The 20,417-nt window shown below is 41.0% G+C and overlaps 1 protein-coding gene across 4 annotated transcripts in view; it reads left to right on the top strand.

Moving 5' to 3' along the window:
- LOC110983845 (guanine nucleotide exchange factor VAV2-like) overlaps positions 1-20,417 on the top strand; it is a 64,397-nt gene that overhangs the window by 12,886 nt on the left and 31,094 nt on the right. For 3 of the 4 annotated variants that reach the window (XM_022243444.2, XM_022243447.2, XM_022243446.2), the window contains exons 2-6: positions 14,834-14,950; positions 17,420-17,478; positions 18,093-18,167; positions 18,732-18,885; positions 19,792-19,881. In XM_022243444.2, coding sequence (XP_022099136.2) covers positions 14,834-14,950; positions 17,420-17,478; positions 18,093-18,167; positions 18,732-18,885; positions 19,792-19,881 — 495 coding nt within the window. The remainder of the gene's footprint in view (positions 1-14,833; positions 14,951-17,419; positions 17,479-18,092; positions 18,168-18,731; positions 18,886-19,791; positions 19,882-20,417) is intronic. The other variant, XM_022243445.2, reaches the window with a different exon arrangement.

Below are 20,417 nucleotides of genomic sequence, written 5' to 3' on the forward strand. Positions count from 1 at the left end.
GTCTACCATGCGAAGAGGGCAGAAATCCTTTCCTGAAATTGTGCCACAGGATCCTCGCATGATTGCACGCCAGCAGTCGGCACACTCAGTTTGAGGTTGCAATAGGTCATACGTGGTCACTGTCACAAACGGGCAGCGAAGACATTGACACGGGCCGGGCCGAGCCGTGCGCCGCGTGTGTGCAGGTGACAGCGCTTTGGATCTTGAGAATTCTCGGCAGGATGTCACACGGAAGTGTACATGAACCGAATTGTGATATTAAAAAATGGGGGGGGGACACTGCATTTGGATTAATGACATTTTGCATCTTTTGTGTGGTGGAATTTTGGACCAGAAACCTCTAGTGAGTCAATTTGCCATGGTAAACAGAGACCTTTTGGGGGGGGAGAACAATTGAATTCACTTGTACTGCACGAATGCATTTGTACCATTCTGGCACTAACACGGTGCTCATAATGTTTGTGAAAACTAAACTACACACCAGCTGAGGATGTCTGCGTATAAACTTGACCATGAAGTGAGCAAGGATTTCCCTGGGAATTTGGGAGCTAGTGCTCCATTGAAAGCTTAGCGGATGTCCCACAAATGCACAATACACATGGACTGTACCGGGTACCGGGTACATGTATATACTGGACGTTGTATTGGTACTTCCCTGTGGTTTGACACCCGACTCTTCTTTTCTGATGGCATTGTGCCTTATGCCGGTATCTTTATTGTTGATAGAACGTATGTATACGCATCATGTACAGTGTACATGTATAAAGGTCTGTGTGTTTGCAAATGTTATGCAGCCTCCTACATGTACATTGTACATCAGTGCTGGTCAGGAATTAGAGCAAGGCTGTTGATTGGTCGACAGCTGTCAGCTGATATATGCAGGCACTGTACATACATACAGGGAACATGTACCGGTATTTTTTTTTATTAGATTCCTTCTGATTGGATGAACAACCTGAATACATTTACTGTACATGTATGTACATGTATGTCCCATTCAAGGAAAGGACCCATGTCAGGTACACATGTACCGGTACCAAAACACCATGTACCGGTACACACACATACATGTATTGCTAGTATTGTGTGCTAGTGAGGATACAGGGTACTATTATATTTACAATGCATGTGCACCGTACAGGTACATGTACCAATGTATGTTTGTATGCACATGGAGTGAATTTTGTGTACATGTATCCTGTATCCAACTTGTGTGAACTGATGTGTGCTCTGTCAGCCAGCTACCAGCCCAGCCACATTGTTGCTGATGACTCAGTCAACCAATCATTCCATCTGTTGATCCCCGTCCAGGGTTAGGATAACTCTAGAAAGAAACTATCGCTATTTCACTTTTGCTTTCAACATATTACCCATGACAGCAGGTTCTCAGCAGAGCACCCCTCAACCTTGCACTGATTGCCTTTCTGTCCGTACCGGTAGTGTTGGTGGTTTTGCCCTGGTGTTAAGTCAAGGTTTAGTGCCAGGTGATCACGGACCCAGTCATGCTTTACCAATACTTTGCAGGGTCAACAAAAGGCACATATTTTTGGCCTGCCTCTCAAAATGAAGAATGGAACCCTTGCTTTTTGTGGGATAAAGATATGCAAACAAGCACAAAGAGCACATGCACAGAAATCCAACAAGATTTCTTTGTACCCTGGTGAAATGGTCTTTACTGTACAGGAACGTACTCAGTTTTAATCTGTCATTCAAAGGTACATGTACATGTATAACACACGTTGTACAGTACTTTCACTCATTTATAAATGTCTGCATTTTTTTTACCGTTAACTGTCTGCACATGTACATCTACCGGTAGCGTTTGCACCAACTTGGCCTCACTTCCTTTCGCAGACCTATAAATTACCTGTTGAAGAGCGGAGAAGGGTTGAAACACTTGAGCATTACTACATGTACAGTGTACATGTATATGCTATGTACATGTATGTATTTATAATTTATGTCAGGGCAGTACAGCAGTCAGCTGTTTCAACATGTTCATGTACATGGAGAAACTAACGACTTTTGTGGACTTGGATGATGTACATGTACAGATGGCACAGTACATGCGGGAACCAATACATGGGATAATTTTGAATAACTGATTTCACTGTGCGACTTAAGCAACTTTTATAGTTCGTCCAAAAGGGTGTGTGATGGAGCACATGTATGTAGTGTGTGATTTAAGAGCTCCAATCCCAAGCTGGATCGATCGGATCTTTCTGAGTGCGCTAAACATGTGCAAACGCTGCAGAACTTTATATCAGTTGTACACATATGAAATGTACCAGCTACCCTTTACATGTAGTTTGATTGGAAGAAATGGGTCCACCAGTGTTGTAGTCGAGTACTTTCCGAGTACCAGCGTTCTCCGCAAAATACTGAACTGGGTAAGAGGGAATAAAGCCAGAGTGCACAGGCATTTGATGGTAAATGTGCAAAGGTAAGATTACAAAATAAATGTTAGACTTCAGACACTCCCAGTTGTGTAAAATTTAAGTTTTAGGGAGAAAAGTACTCGGCAAGTACCGGTACTTTCCGAGTACTTTTATACTAAAAAGTTAATTTTAATCAAACAGCAATGGTCTGAAGTAATTATATTGCTTTGTGATCTTACCTTTATGCTGATGTACCGGTACTTTAACTTTGTTCCCTCCTAACTACAGTATTTAAATATTTGGTAGAGAACTTGGTTCTCAAAAAGTACTCAACTACACTGTACATCACTGGGGCCCACTACCAGTGGTAGTGTTTTCTTTGTGCCATATTTTCCTGGTTACCGTGTCACAGTGTTTGGGGAAATTCCCTAACCTTACCCTGGCCTGTTGCAAATGTTTTCTTGGCAGCAGAGGCTGTCTTTGGGGGTAATTTCCACAGTTTTGAAACTTGTACTTGCCATAAACCGTGCATGCCCAGCTGATGGACACATTATTTGGAACACTTATTCTTTTGGATTCTCATGATAAGGTTTCTTTGGTCACCGATCGGTGATACATGTAAGTGCTGGTGGTGCTGCACCATCTTTGCCTCAAACTGCACTTTGCTGATTGATAAATACACCCAAGGCATTGTACATGTATGTAAAAAAAAAAATTAAGAAAAAAATGGGCTACAAATATCGGTTGCAGAGATTGGGGGAGGGGTTGTAGAGATTGGGGGAGGGGTTGCATTGATTGGGGGAGGGTTGCATTGATTGGGGGAGGGGTTGCATTTGATTGGGGGAGGGGTTGCATTTGATTGGGGGAGGGGTTGCATTTGATTGGGGGAGGGGTTGCATTTGATTGGGGGAGGGGTTGCATTGATTGGGGGAGGGGTTGCATTGATGGGGGGAGGGGTTGCATTTGATCCCCTCAAGCCTGCTTCATCTTCCCATCTTAGTTGATGGCAAGCAGTTTCCTTTTAGCCATATTAAAGGCTGCGTGTCATGAATTTGTCTGATACTGACTTTTTTGTGCGGTTTCATACCCTTCAAATGTATGAAAACTGTTCGCTGTCCTTATAGAGTTACATGGTACCGTAGGTGTACTGACAGGCAATTTGTTAATTGTTGCCTTGTAGGCATGGGCAGAGAACTAGGGGTGCAGTGTCCCAATTCAAGGAAAATTCTCCGCCAGGCCGAGGCGCACAAAAAGTACCCCCGGAGATTGTTTCGAAAAGAGGGGTCTGTTTGGGCCAAGAAATGGTGGGATTGTGTCAGTATGGCCCAGGATCATCTCTGTAGATTCAGGGGCACCCATCTGGGGGCAAAGCAGACAAAAATGGGATTGAAAATTAGTCAGAAGAGCCCGAGGAAGGTGAGGGATGTCATTTGAAAATGGCCACTGGGAAGGCTTGGCAACATTCACTTTTGGGGGGGTGAGTTAGTTTTGGGCGGATAATTAAAAAATTCAGTGGTTAACCTACTAAAAATTGAAAATCAAATGAAATCTGAAGGACCAAACAACACATTATTTTTGGTTTGAGAGGCCTCAGGGACTTCAGTTGCCTGCCATGGGGCTCCAAACTTGGTTGATTTTACGCTATTTTCAATGGAGCTTGAATTGGTTCAGTGCACCCCTACATGTAGATTTCCCTGGAGCAGGAAACCATTCCTTTTTGAGGGGGTTGTCGAAAATTGGCAATTTCTTCGTGCGGTTATTATGGCCCCTCTGAGATGTGAGGCTACATTGTAGAATGTTTACACATTCTGAAGAGGGAAGGAAAAACATTCATTGTACAAATCTTGAAGCAAAGTGATAATGTATTTTCCTGTCCTTGGCAAAAAAGAGAGAGAAATAAACATGTATGTTTTTTGTACATGTACATATACCGGTATACTGTACGGGTACCATTTCAAGATACATGTAGGCCTACATGTTTGTGCATACATGTACATGTACAGTGTTCATTGCACTCAGCTTGTTCGCCAAAACCTCCAATAGTTATTATTTCCTTGTTTGCCGGATGTTGTGGGTATTAATGTCTACAATCATCAACGCATGTACATGTACTCAGGGTTTCCCTTATCTGTCGCCCGCGAGCCAAATGCGAGTGAAAACAGTCACGGGCGAGTCGAAACACTTCCCTCAGTTGTCCAGCGGGCGAGTTAAAAATTTGTACACGTTCCTTGTTTTTCTGATGTGATTAAAGAGAATAAAACAAAGTCTTGATTTCAAAGCTTTACCTTTTGCCTGTCATGAATGTAACTTTATTTTATTGGAATCAAATAAACCCCAACATTACTTCTGACTCGCACCTGGAATCCCGTATTGTGTGCTGGGACTACGTGTACATTGTACCTAGTACCTATCATCTACGCATCAACGATAGTTTCTCCAGTAGTCAGTGACCTCTATACATGACCAATATAATTAACATACAATTCTTACTGGGAACCAGATACCAAAAACCAATACTGCGTCCATAGACTGGTGCAATCCGGTTCATAAGTGACTTTGTTGTACCACTTATCGCAAGCCCCTCATTGGACAATCATGAGTGAGTAGGAAACGGGGAGCAGTCCACCCACGAACTGCTACCACCCCCACGTGATAGCGGTTGATAGAAATGTCTTGGTGGACCAACCTTCTTAAGTCAAAAACCTGCTTTAATTGTTATTTTTTTTTTCACAAGTTTCATGGGCTAGTAAAAAGCTCTGCGGGCTTGTAAAAATCAGAATTTACTAGCCCGGCAGGCTACTGTCAGAAAAAATAAAGGGCATGCCCTGGTACTTGTACAGTATATTTGTACCGGTAATTTACACCCATGCACACTGCACATATACCGGTACATCATATCAGTGCGTGCAACGTCACGTCATTTTTCAAAACGTCTGAAAGACTGATTTAGTCATTTCAGTCACAAATTTGCACCTTCTGATTTATAAAAAATGATCATTTGGCAGTGATTAGGGAGATTGTGTACATTTTGTGGACAGTTGGTTAGCTACTAGTACGTGTACATGTGTACCTTTGCAAATCAAAGGGAGTTGGACTTGTTTAAAGATTTACACATGTATGTACCGGTAAGTCATAATTGGTACCAGAGGATTTGAAACCAAACATCTCTCAACAACAAAGAAAATCTGTCAGTTTACAATGGGTATGTGCGTGTTAGTCATCATATGTGACTTAATTTGGAAGACGTGCGAGAATTTTGACAACAAAGTGCATTGAAGACACTGTCACATGTAGCACTCAAAAATTCCCTTAGCAATATTCATTAAACTAATATGCCATTAGTTTTAGAGATATCCCCGTTCAAAATTGCTGTAGATCAAAATTTAAAATCTAAGGCATTCGATTTTCATTATGAACCCTGTTTTATATCTTGAATGTCATTTTTTGGAGAAAGTCCGTTAACGTTTTCTTTTTAGAAACCTCAGTAGGTAGAGATAAATCTTCCATGAAGGAGCTCATAAACTTTGAGTGAAAAGAAGAGGCCATGCACCATCTGGGCTGATGTCAAAGATCAAACAGCCCATGAGGCAGCAAAACATTTCTGAAAAGTTGACATGAAAAATTAACGCCTCAAGTCCTCGTCATCAGTATTTTGGACTGGGGTTTATGGAAACATATTTGAAAATACAATTGTTAAAGTCGTAATAGGATGATGATTTGGGGTCCTGTCTTGCACTCTTTTCTCAAGTTTGTGCTATTCATCATTTTTTATTTTACTCGCTGGTTTTTAAATGCCAACATTTTTAACGGAATCTAATGGCGCAAGTGCCGACTTCGGGACCCAGTGATCTGCGAGACGTGCTTTTCAATTCCATGATTATGGTTCAATATAGGCCTATCCGGTACATGTACCAGTATGTTATCATCAGTTCTGTCACCATTTACAAATCTGTTCAAAAAGTTCTGTAAAAAATCATTACTTAATAATTTTTTGGTGACCAAAATTTACACGTTATTCATAGCCGTAAAAAATGCTGACTTTTGAGAACTTACATGTGAGTGTTCAACTTTGATCAAGACAGGCACGCACATGGTCAGCAGTGTCCTGACTCAACTCACCTCATTTGGTCAGACACTGTGAAGTACCGTAATTCAGTCAGTGTTGTATTCGAGTCCATCACAAGTCCTTTCACACATGTCACAAGGCCAGTCATACATGTAACGGGGGAACAATGGCAAAGGGACATGTATACAATGTACATGTACATCAATGTATTTTTTTATGTATACATGTAAATTATGTATGTAATAAATGTACCTGTATTATTTGCAAACTGTGTAAATGGCATCGAGGTGTTCGACATCGTTGAGAAACATGCCGATTTGATGCAATTCTACACTTCCCCCAAAAAGCATGAAGGACCCTTTTTTCTCTGAACTTGTAATTTTTTTCCAAGCAATGTGTGGGGTCTACAGTGTAGTTCTTTCAGTTTTTGTCTAGTTGGTGCTCTCATTGGAATAGAAATTTAAGAAATGTTTCAAAACATCAAATGCACGTGATCAGCAGTAATTATGAAAAATTGTATAGACAAAATACTACATGTAAGTGGTTATTAACTTTGTTGAGTAGTCTACAGTCTATGCCTAAATACGCCTTTTAAATTTTTTTCTTTGTGAGTTTGGCATGTCGAAATATTATTAAATGACTCAACCATGGTGCTTTGTAATCACCACTAGAAATATTTCACCCCATGCCTTGAGGGCTTGTCCAGTCACGCTTGGAATGTGTGTTCATCATCGCTCAAGTCCACCAGTGCCACAACATGCAGACCATGAACAGCTCAGATGCCATTGCTGGTTATTCACTGTGCACACATGATCTCGGTTTAACCACTCCCCCCCCATGTCATTACGAAAACATCTTCATCAAACAGGAAATCCAATGCCGGCAAGAAGCATGTAATAGCCCTTGTGTGCAATTTCAGGGTTTTTTTCCCAGTAGTAAATCCAGGATACATGTACCTGTGTAAATAACGGCAGATGTCAAATTATCGTCACGGGTACATGTACATGTACATGTATGGGTACATGTACGCCATACTGGTACAAAGAGCAGCAGTGTCTTGGGAGAGGTACATGTACATGTACATTACATGTACATACGTGTACATGTATATGCTTACCGGTACGTTGTGCAGGTACGGTAGCTGAGTGTGCTTTCTTTTGATTGTTTCTCAAGGACCAACTGTTTGTTGACCAGTCAAAATCACTGTTGGATTCATGGTGGAAGCCGAGTTGATATCTTGATAGCGAATACCGTAATTTTCGGAATATAAGGCGCTGCTTATACCTTGATTTTGCCCGTGAGAATGGTCGGAGCGGCTTTTAATCCGGACAGCTTATATACTGAGCTTTGAAGAATAAACTTGAGGTTCATGTGTCGAAACACTAAACTGGTTTTGACAAAGTTTGCATCCTTCGGGAATGAAAAATCGCTCGTTCCCTGGAAACATCGTAGGCCTAGATCAAAACAGAAAGGTGGAACCGGCCTGAAGGAATCGGGGCTCGACCTTCATGACCTTACCGTGAAAGATGCGGTAGTCATGTTCGATACCACTTGCGGCCGGCAGTCAGGCAGCTGAAAGCTCTTTTCATTGGTGACTGTGCAAAGCCATAGATCTGACACTAGTAGTTGCAGGCAACCAACTACCAGTCACACAACCAGAACCGTGGACTGTAAGTAGCTGTCAAACACCACGTAAATCGCCTGTCTGTTGTGTTTATTGCTTGTGAAACTTTCACGTCTACCACATCTATAATCAATTGTGCTCGTCCCTAATTTTTGACTGTATACATGTAATCCCTGATCACAATTTTCAAATGAAGAATAAATAAAAGCGAAACCCAATAGACCCCGCTCTGTAAAATCCCCCGATAAGTTACATTTTCCTTGTGAAAATAGCACAGTCACAGAAAAACTACCAAACAAAACAGGAAGCATTCCCGAACTGATAATAATACACCATTCTCTTGGCTTATCTGGATTTTTTGTAACGCCCGGATCAAAGACCACCGGCCAACAATAGCTTCAGAAAGAACACACAGATCGCCGCGGACAGTACAGTAATACCGCGCGGACCGCAGTTAGTTTTTTTCACGCTGCAGTCCATTCTGCAATCATAGAGCTACATTCACGCTGAAGTTACAAAGGGCCACTGTGGAGAAGTGCGGTCGAATGAGCCTCGCTGAACTCACAATGCTCCCTTCACACATGAACTAGCCCCACACGCGCATGGGCCCATTTTGGTGAGCCGTTGCGGTAGTCTTTCGTGTTGCAATGATCTACCGATGCGCGTGATGGTGCACCTTATACCATAGTGCGCCTTATACGCTGAGCTTTGAATCTTAATCTGAAGATTTTCGAGTCCTGCGCCTTATAATTCGGGTGCCTTATATTCCGAAAATTACGGTACAAGTGCACATCTTGCATCGTCTTTGACAAGGCAGAATTCTGTAGTTAACTTTGCAGAGAATGTACCACGTATCAAGAGGGTTTTCTCAGTACATGTACATTTGCTGTATGGTTTTTTTATTTGGCAATTGGATTTGAGTAGCTATTCATTGAGTCCAATGTTCCACGTTTGCAGATTCACGTTTATTAAATACAGCATGGGGTATACATGTACCAGTGCACATTGAATACGTGTACATGTACATGTATGTATGTTCAGTAGCTATTTATTGAGTCCAATGTTCCACGTTTGCAGATTCACGTTTATTAAATACAGCATGGGGTATACATGTACATGTACCAGTGCACACTGAATACGTGTACATGTACACATACATGTATGTACCGGTATGTTCATCGAACCAGGTTTGGTTTATGACCTACTGGGACATGTAACAGATCTTGCCTAATAAATGTACTTCAGTACATGTGGGTAATTCCAGAAATTAGAGGTCCATTTTTTTGATGTCCCTGTCACATCTGATTTTGCAAGTTCAGAACACATTTTTTAATTTCCAAGAGTGCTTAATTAATGCAAATTACCTGCCAAACTAATAGTAATACATGAAGTTTTAAGGCAATTCCTGTGATAGTTCCATGTCAAATTACAAAAGTCAGATGTAACAGGGACACAAAAATATCACGTGTGAACCCCTAATTTCTGGAATTGCCCATGTACTGGTACCATATTGTATGCAAGTACTGGTACCAGAGTACTGTACATGTATGTTATCACATGTGCATGTACCGGTAGGTTGCCAAACCCATCTGGTTATTTATCTATTGTACATGCACATGTACACATGTACATTGTAATTACAGCTTGTCTGAAAATGGCACATACACAATACAGGTACATAAACATGGAGGCTACCGTACATGTACATGTAACTGTGAACTTGTAACATGTACATGTACATGTGTACATGAACAGTACTGGTACATGCATACATGCACATGTGCATGTTGTGCACATGTGAGTGTTTTTTACATAGAGCTATATGTACAGATGGTTGAGTTGTGCACATGTGAGTGTTTTTTACATAGAGCTACATGTATATGTACAGATGGTTGAGTGTGGTATGTATGGTCTACATGTACTGGTACTGTACATATACGCATGTGCTGTCTGGATCAGGTGGAGGTTACTGCAAAAAAGACAGCACTTGAAGGGTTTTGAAAAGTCAAAAACACTCCACAGAGTCCTGTTCTGAAGTACTTTCGAATGTTAGTAACCTGGAAGGTTAACAGCAACTCCTTTTGGGGGGGGTCCATAACCTTGTTGATGAAGTTCTTTAGTTTCTGCTTGAACGAAGTCTTGGCAGTGCCTGGACTAGAAGAGGCCCGTTTCACAAAACCTTTGCCTTGCTTAGAAAAAGTTTATTGCCTGTGCATTGTGATCACAGTACAGTACATTGATATTGAATGTTAACCTAGAGATAGGAAATTCTTTTCATGCTTTGACGGCTTTTCCATTCTCAGGGGAATTCAATTTTACTGCACAGATTATGAAAAACAATTTTCCACAGTGGGAGAACATTGTCACACCTTTCTACTCAGTGAGAAAACATGTTCGCAACTTTTCACACCGTGGGAAAACATTTCCACACCTTTACGCACAGTGGGAAACATTTTCACACCTTTTCATGCAAATGAGAACGTACATGTACAGTACATGTATTTTATGCCCTGTAAAATGCGCATTGTGTGAATGTGAACACAGATTCTTTTTACAAACTTTCCCTTTTCCCATTCACAGTGTAAACTTTCAGAACGGTGACAATCTGCGTGTGAATTGTTATAGAAGTACAGTGCACACTGCACAGTACGGGTACGTGTACATTGTACGTTGAGGTCCGAGGTGACAAAAATACTGTACATGTACCGGTATACATGTGCATGTATGCCATATCATGTCCAGCATGTTACATGTACATGTATAAACCACATGTTATATAATGTGGATTGCATCAATATCTTAGACTGGTGCAGTTTCACTTAAATTAATGTGACCCACTCTGCAAAAAGGAGTCTTAAGTTGCCAGAGCCACTTTGGAGTAAAAAGTCCTTTAGAATAATTTTGCACAATGTAAATCAATAGGAACCCACATGTTAAGCATTTTTAACCATGGAGTATCCACCTTCATCAGGATGCCAACCTGAGTGATACACTTACACTGTACATGTACATCAAAACAAAAAGTTCCATTTGCTCTTTCGAATACAAATGAAAACTAAACAAGTGGCTCTGGCAACTGAAGACTCCTTTTTTGTAGAGTGGGTCACTTTTAGGATACGTTCATTCTTGAGCATTGCATGTTTCTTTCCATTTACACAATGTACATGTGCACAGCACCAGTACCTGGCCTACTAGGACCCACATGCTTGCACATGTGCAGGTCATGACTGTTCTGCGCTCCCAACCAGGAAGTCATTCAAAGTACGTGCCAGTACAAGGTTATATGCATGCGCACATCTCTGATGAGAAACGAGGAACTGTAACTTAAGCAAATGGTCATAAAAGGAGGGATCCCCCAAACAAGAAAGAGATAGTTGTAGAGTATTTCCTTGAGATAACAAGGCCTGTGGTATTCATAACTTTGATAGTGAGGTCTCGGGTGACTACATGTACAAGTAATATGATGTACATGTGCATTTCAGAACCAAATAGTCCATTTCAACATGGTGTGAAATGTATGGAAGACTCTTGGAAGTGTACATGTACATGTATGTACATGTACCTTGTACATTTCCATGTCCATTGTACTAAAGAAAAGCAATTCGCATGTTGAAATACATGTAACGTCTTTGGGTGACTCTTCCCATCAGTGGCTCACTGGGGGAGGCTGGCTTTTGTTGTATCATGAGACGGAGTTTAGTATTTAATTTTGTAGCACCTGGCATGGGTGGTGCTTACCGGTAGCCTTAGACATGAGACACGTAGCTCTGTAGTGTAACCAAAAGCCTGTATTCCAAATGCACCTGTACTTAATTGTGCGTCAATTTTGATTTGAAATTAATTGCAATGAATGTTGTCACATTTACGTGTATGTAAGGTAGCTCTTGATCAAAAGGTGTTAAAAAAAAAAGAGAAAAAAAAATAATGTGAACTCAAGCATCTGCATATGTTCATCACAGTACAGTACTGTACACATGTATACATGAACCTGTGCATGTACATGTACCCCGGTATATGTACGGTACCATACCGTACATGTACCTCCAACTGCAGATGTTGGGTTACCGGTACTTTGGTAACATTGTTGTGTTTATCGAACTCATCAGAACACAACTTTGGTAAAGTCTTCTCTTTTTGGGAACAGTAGTACACTGTATTCAAATATTGACTGTTACAAGTGGCATGGTAAAACCACATGTATTCACTGGTACCCTTTAAGCTTTAGCGATCCAGGAAACTTTCTACCGATACTTTCCCAAGAGATGGCCGAGGGAAAAGACATGGTAGACTGCTCCACTGGATCACCAGAGGCCAGTGTGGTTATACCACAAGATTACTCAGTCACTGTTTGTTTTATAGGGTAGCACCCCTCTTGCAGATTCTGCTTGACCTACATACATGTATCCTAATACATGTAGCTTAGCAATTGACCTAGATACATGTACATACAGTGTACGTGTACATGTATCTACATGTATTCTCGGACATACATGTATACAAGTAGGAAAGACGTAGTCTATTTGAATGGGAAATTGGTTGGAAATTTACCAGCACTTTGCCAGACTACCACGCACACACGTACCAGTGCCTCTTCATGAAATGTTTGAAATCCTAGCTCTGGAGCATGAAATGCATGAAACATGCAGTGCCCACACCCGTATCCATTCGCACATACTGGTTGCTATAGATACACTAGTTAAGTTTTTTTTTGTTGCTGTGGGTATTGCTGGCACAGTTCTAGTTCTTTTGTCGGTGCACAGCAAAATAGTGAAAAGAGTGCTGTATGACTAGCGCTTAGCCAATCAAGACATTGAACTGTGGGTGGGGTATTTTAATAGTGACACTGTGTGGGGTATGAAACTTTACACTAATAGACCTTATATTCACAAGAAAGCTATATTTTCAGTAATGTTCCCTGAATCTATCATATTGAAACGAATTGTAAAAAACGGGTGGTGCCACACTGTTTTTAGTTCAAAGCCTCACTTTCAGTTTGGCTTTTCAAAACATAGATACACAAATTTTAAATTATTCTAATCTAAGTTTGCAACAAACTTTAATTTTGTTATCATTATTTTTACATTAGTTAACCTCTGTTACAACCGATAATGCGGTAACCAACAGATAATGTAAATTATCACCGACCGATATTGTATCACACATTGACCGATGGTATAGTGGACTTTCTACCCAATAATGTATCACGTATCGATAGATAACGTAGTAGCAAAAATACTCCAATAACCAATAATGTATCAGCACAAAACAGATGATGTACCAGTATCAACCGATAATGTATCAAACCATCAACCGATAATGTAGGTATCAGTGCACATTATGTACTCTTTAAAACCGCAAATGACTTGGCGAGGTTTCATAATCACGATGTCATTAGACTCGTAGGTGCTGTGGGGACAGTTTTTAAATACTCATTTCGATTGAGTTGTATGATCACTTTTTAATGGAAATCTTCCTCCATGTTTAAACCTTGTCCTATTGCTATGTTCATAGCCTAAAAAGTGGCAGCCGGTACACTCCTCAGCTTTGCTTCCAAGTTCTGTGACGTCATCAAATTGATACTTACTCATTAATCATACTTCCACATATAATTTCCATGTTGTAGGTTTTTGTACTTCGTGAATCAAGATGAAACATTTATCTTCTGAGAAGTCGGCATTTGCCTTCCCTTGACCGATGACTTCATCAAACCGGAAGTGACTGGAACTTATTTGAAAAATATATACTGAACTTAATCTTTTTTTATTCTGACATCGTAATATTTAAAAATAAACTTGTCGGACATAAGCAGTTGCCTTCAACGGCGCACCTAGGATTTGAAAGTTTACTACACCATCGGTCAATTTGTAATACGGGTACATTATTGGTTGGTGATACAGTATTGGTCAATTGGTGATACAATATCTGTTTATCTATTGATTCATTTAACATCTTTAGACAAATAAAAACTGTCATCAAAAGATGTATTTTACCACACCTCTCAACAAATTACAGTTACTAAGAATAAAGACTAAAAAGCTTAACCCTAACCCCCCTAGGCTTCTGCACTAGAAAGCATACTGAACCTCAAAAAATCCAACAGGTTCATGTACGGTACTTGTCTATTTACTTGTACATGCAGGTTACTGTACCAAACCTGATAAACTCCAACAGAATGTGCAAATACAAGAATAATGGAAAATGAAAAATATTGGGCAAATAACATCCAGTCAGACATCAAAAACCAATAGAAAATTAAAATGGAAGAGAGCTTATCAGAAACATCAAAAAAATAAATAAATTGGTTGGTGACACATTATCAGTTGGTTACTACAACATGGCCGACACATAAATACTGTGATTAATGAATCTGTTTGAAGGTGTTGCATATATGCAGTAGCATCACCTTATCAAGTACTGGACACGTACATGTACAAAAGTCCCAGGCTAGAATTCAGTCCAAATTCTACAAAGCAGCATGTCAGCCCTAATTCCTCCAACTTTAAAATCCGCCCGAGATGTTTGAGGGGATCAAGGAAGATGGAGCCCTGCCACTTCAGCTTTGCATGGGGCCTGGTGCCCCTTCAAAGTTCAAGTACATTGTACCGTTATGTACAAAGAATGTGCTAATGGATTCTGGCACAGAGGATTCAGGAATGTTCCATTCCCCTAAAGTGCCTTCAAGTTTTATAAACTGTGTACTGTGCCCGACTACCGGTGCATGTGACCATACAGTTGATTGTGCTTTTTTTTTTCCTGTGTCTACAGTTTCTCTGCCTTAAAAACATCCGCACATTCCTACAAGCCTGCTCCAGAGTTTTTTGTCTCAGAAGCCAAGAGCTGTTTGATCCGGATGGGCTCTTTGACGTCACCGACTTCGGTCAGGTACGTACCGACTGAGCTGTCATTCTCGCCCCATTGAAACCCGGTTGTGAAGCCAGCCTGTTGATTTGATTGTCCCTGGTGCGCCTACACTGGGTAAGGGCACATGCAATGTACATGTACTTCCCTCGCATCGACCTCCCGACCCTGTCAGGATAGCAGCCTGGGCAGCCTGGGCAGCCCACAGCCTAATGGCACTGTCCCTTTGCCATTAGGCCTGCCCCTAACATCCGCAAGTTCCTGTTTGACATGTGGTTCCCTGCTTTTGCTTGTGTGTGTGCCTGTGTATTGTACATGTACTGTACATGTATGTTTCAAGTACACCCAATGCCATGATGATTTGTGCAAGTACATTATGACCAAGGTGGTTTTAAATGAGGTTTGTCACTTGACAGTGGGTAAATGCGTTCAACGGTAATAGGGGTATGAAATGAAAACTGTGGGTAAATGAGTCGCTGTAAAGAAATTAACCTTGCTCAATGCCTGAGACATTGAGAATGCGTTAGATTTCATGCATCCTGAGAGTAAATGGCTGAAAATGCTAATTTCCATAGTAACCTGGAATTACAACATGTGTCCTGTAGTGAAACAGTGAAGGTTTTGTATTGTAAATCTACTTGTGCAGTGTACGTATACATTTAAAACAAGTTGTTGCAAAAGCACCAAGCATCAGATTGAGACGTTTCATAACTCTTGTAATAATTTGTTTCCTTCATGGAAAATTGGGCTGAAATTTCCTCAAAAAAAAAAAACGTACCAAAGGAAGCAGACATGGCAGGGAAAGAGTCCACATGTACATGTAAGAGTGAACATAAAATGAACAATCAGATTTTGTACAACCTGAAAGATACATGTATGTACATGAACATGTACAGTGTACCTGTAGGCTGTCTGTCAGAAATCTTCTGGATTTTGTGAAGCATGTTTACTGGGGTCTACTCTTTTGACGTCACAGTTGTGTTTTTTTCTACAAGTAGCTGCAAAAACTATGGCTGGCCGTCAGTTCAAAAGTAAAAGAATCATTCACAAGTGTTAAACATCCCACACAGCTATCAGAGCATACTACTAAATACTAAACGAAAATACCCTATTAATGGGATTTAATGTTGAATTTGAACAAATTTGGGGTAAAATCGAAAACCAACCATATTTCTGCAAAGTTTGGCAGCCCACAAAAGTTGGAGGCAACATCAGAGTGGTCTATACTGAACCTACCGTGTATAAATTTTCAGGTCTACAAATAGTACGTGGCCACTGGGAATAAAAACACAGGACAGGTTGAAACTTGTGACAGTCGGGTCTGTACGTCATCGGGTGTTCACGCCATTTCATTAGGGCACCTCAGTTGCCGAGAGTCCGTCCCGCTATTTAATTCCTGCTGATCTGTCAAAACAAGTCCAAACAAACAGGCTGCTGCACACGTCAGCCTTTCTGCATGTGCAGCTTCACCCACTCGCTGACCAAACAGTCTTACCGCTTGGCGATTCCCACATTGTGCATGTTTATGGATCTGAACGACCCGAGCGTCAAGCAGGCTTGTTCTCCGCAATTAATCAGGAATATTTCTTGGTTTCAGCAGGGGGACCAACCGTACCATGCGTACTTGTACATGTACCTGTACATACACGGGGTGTGCATGAGATTTTGCAAAGGATTGGTCGCGATACCCGATCTAGGCTCTTCCATGGAAGGATATTGCTGTCTCTTTTTTTTCCCCTTTTTTTTTTTATTACGGAGGAAATTGATTAACCATTGATAGCTCATCCGGCTATCATTTTCTGTACATGTACTTGTACATGTACTTTAGATGCGGTGTTGAAGAAACCATTACTGTGTGGATGGCACAGACATTATTTGAGGGCTGGTGTGCATGTTGGTGATTAACACATTCCTTAGAGAGCCAGGAGGATCAAATCATTTTAAGATGTCTTGATGAGAGACGAGGCATATGAATTGGCCCAGGCAGTCTCACAAGTATAGCGTACATGTACATGTATCTACACTGCCCCTTGTGCATGTGCATGTACATGTACCATACCTCAATTTCTCCTCTAAAATAAAGGCTCACTGTATGTTCTTCTCAACTTACAAGGCATGTTAATTGCCGAATTTTTTTTTTCAAACTGCAGAGGGTGAAATGGACACGAAAAAGCAGACTTTTAACCTGCTGTTTATGCTGTCATGCAGCCACTTTTGTTTCAAGGACAAACACGAGAAATGGCCAGAAGATGTCCAGTGTCTGACTCTGATTTTTTCCCCTGAAACTGCATGTGACCAGGGCCCAGGTGTTACCGAACTGCAGAGGTGCAGTCGTTGGTTGGAATATTTTTCCTGCTGAGCAGGGATGAGAGCTGAGAATCAGGGACAGCCAGAAAGCACCACCACAGACTATAAATTGAGAATGTCTTTTTACTGGGCAGACACTTTTGTTTCAATTCGAGGAGCTGAAATTCTGGTCTGATTTCCTCACAGGTCATCTACACACTCTCCAAGTTATCCCAGTCGCCGCTAGCTGCCGCAAGAGGAGTCCAGTGAGTAGCCAATCACACTTACAGTTTTGCCCCATCTGTACACGTAATCCTAAGAGTGTAGATCAGTCACTGGATTTAATTGGGCCAGAGATCCCATTTACCATGTTTACCCCGGTACCAGTGTCCATGTATGGGTAGTTTGTGCACCAGGCTGCGTTGTTTCTGTATAAACTTGCATAAATGCGAACCAGTTTCTCCAGACATTGATTTCACATTCCAGTTCAGCATTGTGGTGCATATTCATGAGCGTGAACAGCCATGAATATGCAATGGTCCTATCTGTATGAAATATGAATGTGATACAGGTATGCAGCTTTTCCTCGGATCAGCTGATTTCCTGGTTTTTCACTTCACACTCATACCACTGAAAATTGAAAAACACTGTAAAAAGTCTTGCAAAGATTGGAAATTCCTCTTTTTTGTCAAAGTCCAAGTTGCCAAGTTGCATGCCTGTTTGATAGCGGTAGTGAGACTCTCCAGCTAGTTTGTCCTGAAGCTTGTCTCTTATGAACATATTTCATCCGATCTGAAACGTCTATGCTTACTGGGAATTCTTTGTGCATTTATTGGTGAATATTGTTTATTGTAATTTTTCTTTTGTTTTTAATATATAGGGCATTTGTGGTTGATTATGAAGATGAGCAGGCATATGATGAAGACATCTACAAGAATCTAGAAGATCTTGCTGAGTAAGTTTTGCCGTAAATCACACCGTGGGAATGCCGATCATATTCATCAAAATGGTTACAGCAACAGTATTGACAGTAATGACCTTGGCAAAAGTGAAGAACACATGTAGCAAAAACATGGCCCCGAAGACCCTGCCGTTTTTTTCTTCTCGGAATAAGTTGTTTTATTCAAATGTGTTCATTTGGGGGACTTCACGGAAATAATCCCCCTGTGAGGTGATCACGATTAAAGATGTTTGGTCTTTACGAAATTCTCATTCCAAATTTCAAAGTGACCTCCGCTGGAAATCTCCAAAGCATTTGACTGCCGGTTTTTGCTCGGCTCTAATGGGCTTTTGCCTGAACTGGTGAGGGCGCTTATTGGCCGAGGCTCAAAGGATTACACTGAGCCGGTCTTGTGCCAGACAAACACAGAGCCTTGGAAACGCTGCTGCTGGGTACACCCAGAAAATCTGTTACATGTTACCCCCACGATGTGATGGGTAATTAAACTTATATACATAATTATGCATATACTGATCTGGAGTATGCTTAATGCAAAGCCAAACTTGTCTTTCCTTTCAGTGAGCACGATCTAGCCAACGAGGGCGACATTTATGACACCGTCGAGGGCGAGGAAGACAGCATCTACGATGACCTGGTGTCGCTCCGTAAGCAGAAGTCCCAGTTCCAGCAGTCCCAGCATTCGTACTCACATTCACACATATCTGAACCAGAGGTACACAGAGGCTCTTAATAAACGATTGCTTACATGTAGTTCCAAATCTACTGGATTACAATACATTCCTGTCCGGAAATTTAGGATCGGGAATAATTGTAGATTCAAGTCTAGAGTTTTCCGCTTTGTGGAAAATCCACAAAAATCACAGATTTTGGGGTAAAAAGCAGAAAACGCAATACTCAGTAAAAAATAGATAAATAAAACAAAAAGGTATTTTTTATTTTTTTCTGCACAATTAATCAAATAAATATGAACCCAAATTAGGAATGACAATTCATTTTCACTGTTAAAGTCACTTTGAAAGTAACGTTTGGTAGCGTTTCCCCTCTGTTTTTCATTTGCGATATCGCAGAATTCAGTATTGATTTCCTCCGGCTCTGCACCACTGAGATCACACAGGTCCCCGTTCCCTACATAGTACCCAGACGTCTCACAGCTTATGAATAAATCAATAGGGACGGGGACCAGTCTAAGATCACAGTGGCATGGTGCGTGCAGGCCGTACATGTGTCATTATGCCAAAGATACACCTGTAGATGTGCGGTAAATGTAGGCCTACATATGTACAGTCACATACACTTTTTGCGTACAAAATTCAGAAAGCGAAAGAAAGCAGAATTTGACTCTCAGAAAGCAGAAAATTCTTGACTTAGATAATCATGAGTTCTTTTTAAACGGGTTAAAAAGCAACAAGCGTGGCTTGATACACACACCTTGATGAGTTCCATATTCTTGAGGCAGAACTTGATTTAACCCTGTGTAAGCATTTTGCCTGTACAGATGGAGCGCGGAGATTGATCGGATCACAGGTCCGCCTTAAGCTGTGATCATTTCTATGCAGCTGTGAATACTAATGGCACATTGTCTCACTGGAAAATGTTAATATTCATGGGTTTATTTTAGCAGCCAAAGAAAGACAAGAGGCAATACTGCATAGAGGAGATTGTTGAAACAGAGAAGAAATACGTGGATGCCCTCTATATGTTAATCAATGTAAGTGCCTTATTGTGACTGTATTCGGTTGAATGAGATCCCCTGTGGACGATTCTCACTTGTGCTTCGTTAGGAAGAGCCCTTTCAGCCCTTCTGCAACTCATTTGAAAGTGTCTTACTAGCATACGTCGGCTTTGCCAAGCACTTTTTGAGTACATCTGTCCCAAAGTTTAATAAAAAGTATTTCCCTCTTGTCGAAGTTCCAGATAATTGTTTATAACATTGATATCACATGGCTTTTACTGTCATTATCACTCACGCTATCAAAAGTCCCTGTCATTGGCTGTAAACTTACTAGACAATAGTTGATTCACAGTCCCGTAAAGAGGTTGAAATGAAATGCCGAAAACAATTTCCCCTGTTAGATTCCTCTGACGGAGCCTTTAACGCTAACCTTTCCCTTGTGCGTGAACAATGCTGTTGAAAGTAGATGATTCAGGACTGCTTGGGTTTCAAGCTTTAGCAGTTAGACTGCATCCGAATGTGTTGTCTAGACTTTCCATTGGAAGTGCACAGGGAGGTTTGATAACAGTAGG

This window comes from Acanthaster planci, linkage group LG11 (assembly GCF_054643075.1).
Source record: "Acanthaster planci isolate LZ-2023a linkage group LG11, COTS_SCS, whole genome shotgun sequence".
Classification (NCBI taxonomy): domain Eukaryota; kingdom Metazoa; phylum Echinodermata; class Asteroidea; order Valvatida; family Acanthasteridae; genus Acanthaster; species Acanthaster planci.